Source organism: Mesitornis unicolor, unplaced genomic scaffold (assembly GCF_000695765.1).
Source record: "Mesitornis unicolor isolate BGI_N332 unplaced genomic scaffold, ASM69576v1 scaffold47923, whole genome shotgun sequence".
NCBI lineage: Eukaryota > Metazoa > Chordata > Aves > Mesitornithiformes > Mesitornithidae > Mesitornis > Mesitornis unicolor.
In genome coordinates this window covers 1-1,022 of record NW_010174876.1, presented here as the reverse complement: position 1 = coordinate 1,022, position 1,022 = coordinate 1, and the positions used below count along the sequence as shown (strand labels likewise).

General features: G+C 61.9%; 1 protein-coding gene across 1 annotated transcript; it reads left to right on the top strand.

The window, feature by feature from the left end:
- Positions 1-655: 655 nt before the first annotated feature.
- Positions 656-1,007, top strand: LOC104533633 (chromobox protein homolog 5-like; the record flags this gene model as incomplete). Its single annotated transcript, XM_010181177.1, has 2 exons — positions 656-753; positions 857-1,007. Coding segments are annotated over 2 exons (249 nt in total), but the record flags the coding sequence as incomplete, so codon positions are not given.
- Between the last annotated feature and the right edge of the window lie 15 nt (positions 1,008-1,022).

Here is a 1,022-nt window from a genome sequence, read left to right as displayed (position 1 = left end):
CAGGGACAGGAGACAGGGACAAGGATGGGAACCCAGGGATGAGGACAAGGACAGGAGACAGGGACAGGAGACAGGGACAAGGATGGGCACCCAGGGATGGGGACAGGGACAGGAGACAGGGACAAGGATGGGGACCCAGGGGTGGGGACAGGAACAGGAGACAGGGACAAGGATGGGCACCCAGGGATAGGGACAGGAGATGGAGACAGGCACCCAGGGATGGGAAAAGGGACAGGGACAAAGATGGGCACCTGGAAACAGGGACAGGAGACAGGGACATGGAGCAGGTGCAGGGATGGGGACCCAGGGACAGGGATGGGCACCCAGGAATGGGGACAGGAGATGGGGATAGGGGCACGGACAGGAGATGGGGACGGACGGGGACTCAGGGATGGGGACAGGCACCCAGGGGTGGAGACAGGGACAAGAGACAAGGACAGACACCCAGGAATGGGGACAGGAGACAGGGACAGGCACCCAGGGATGGGGACGGGCACCCAGTGCCACCACAAAGCGCCAGCACCAGCATAGGGAGGATGTCCCCAACTCCGTGACCTCCAACTGCCACAAACCAGGACCATCCCGCCCTCCTTGTCCCCACACCACATCACCCCCCCATCCCCAAAAATCCTCCTTTTTTCCCCCAAATCCACAGAGCAACGACATCGCCCGGGGCTTCGAGCGGGGGCTGGAGCCCGAGAAGATCATCGGTGCCACCGACTCCTGCGGGGACCTCATGTTCCTCATGAAATGGTGAGGCCACCCCCGTGTCCCCAAGGTGATGGGGTTGGGAGTAGGGGTGACAACAACCTCCGTTTCCTCCCGTAACCCCCCCTTATTTTGTGTCCCCTCTCAGGAAGGACACGGATGAGGCCGACCTGGTGCTGGCAAAGGAGGCCAACCTCAAGTGTCCCCAAATTGTCATCGCCTTCTACGAGGAGCGGCTGACCTGGCACGCGTACCCCGAGGACACGGACAGCAAAGAGTGTGACACCCCCAGGAGCTAAGGCACCACCCCCCCT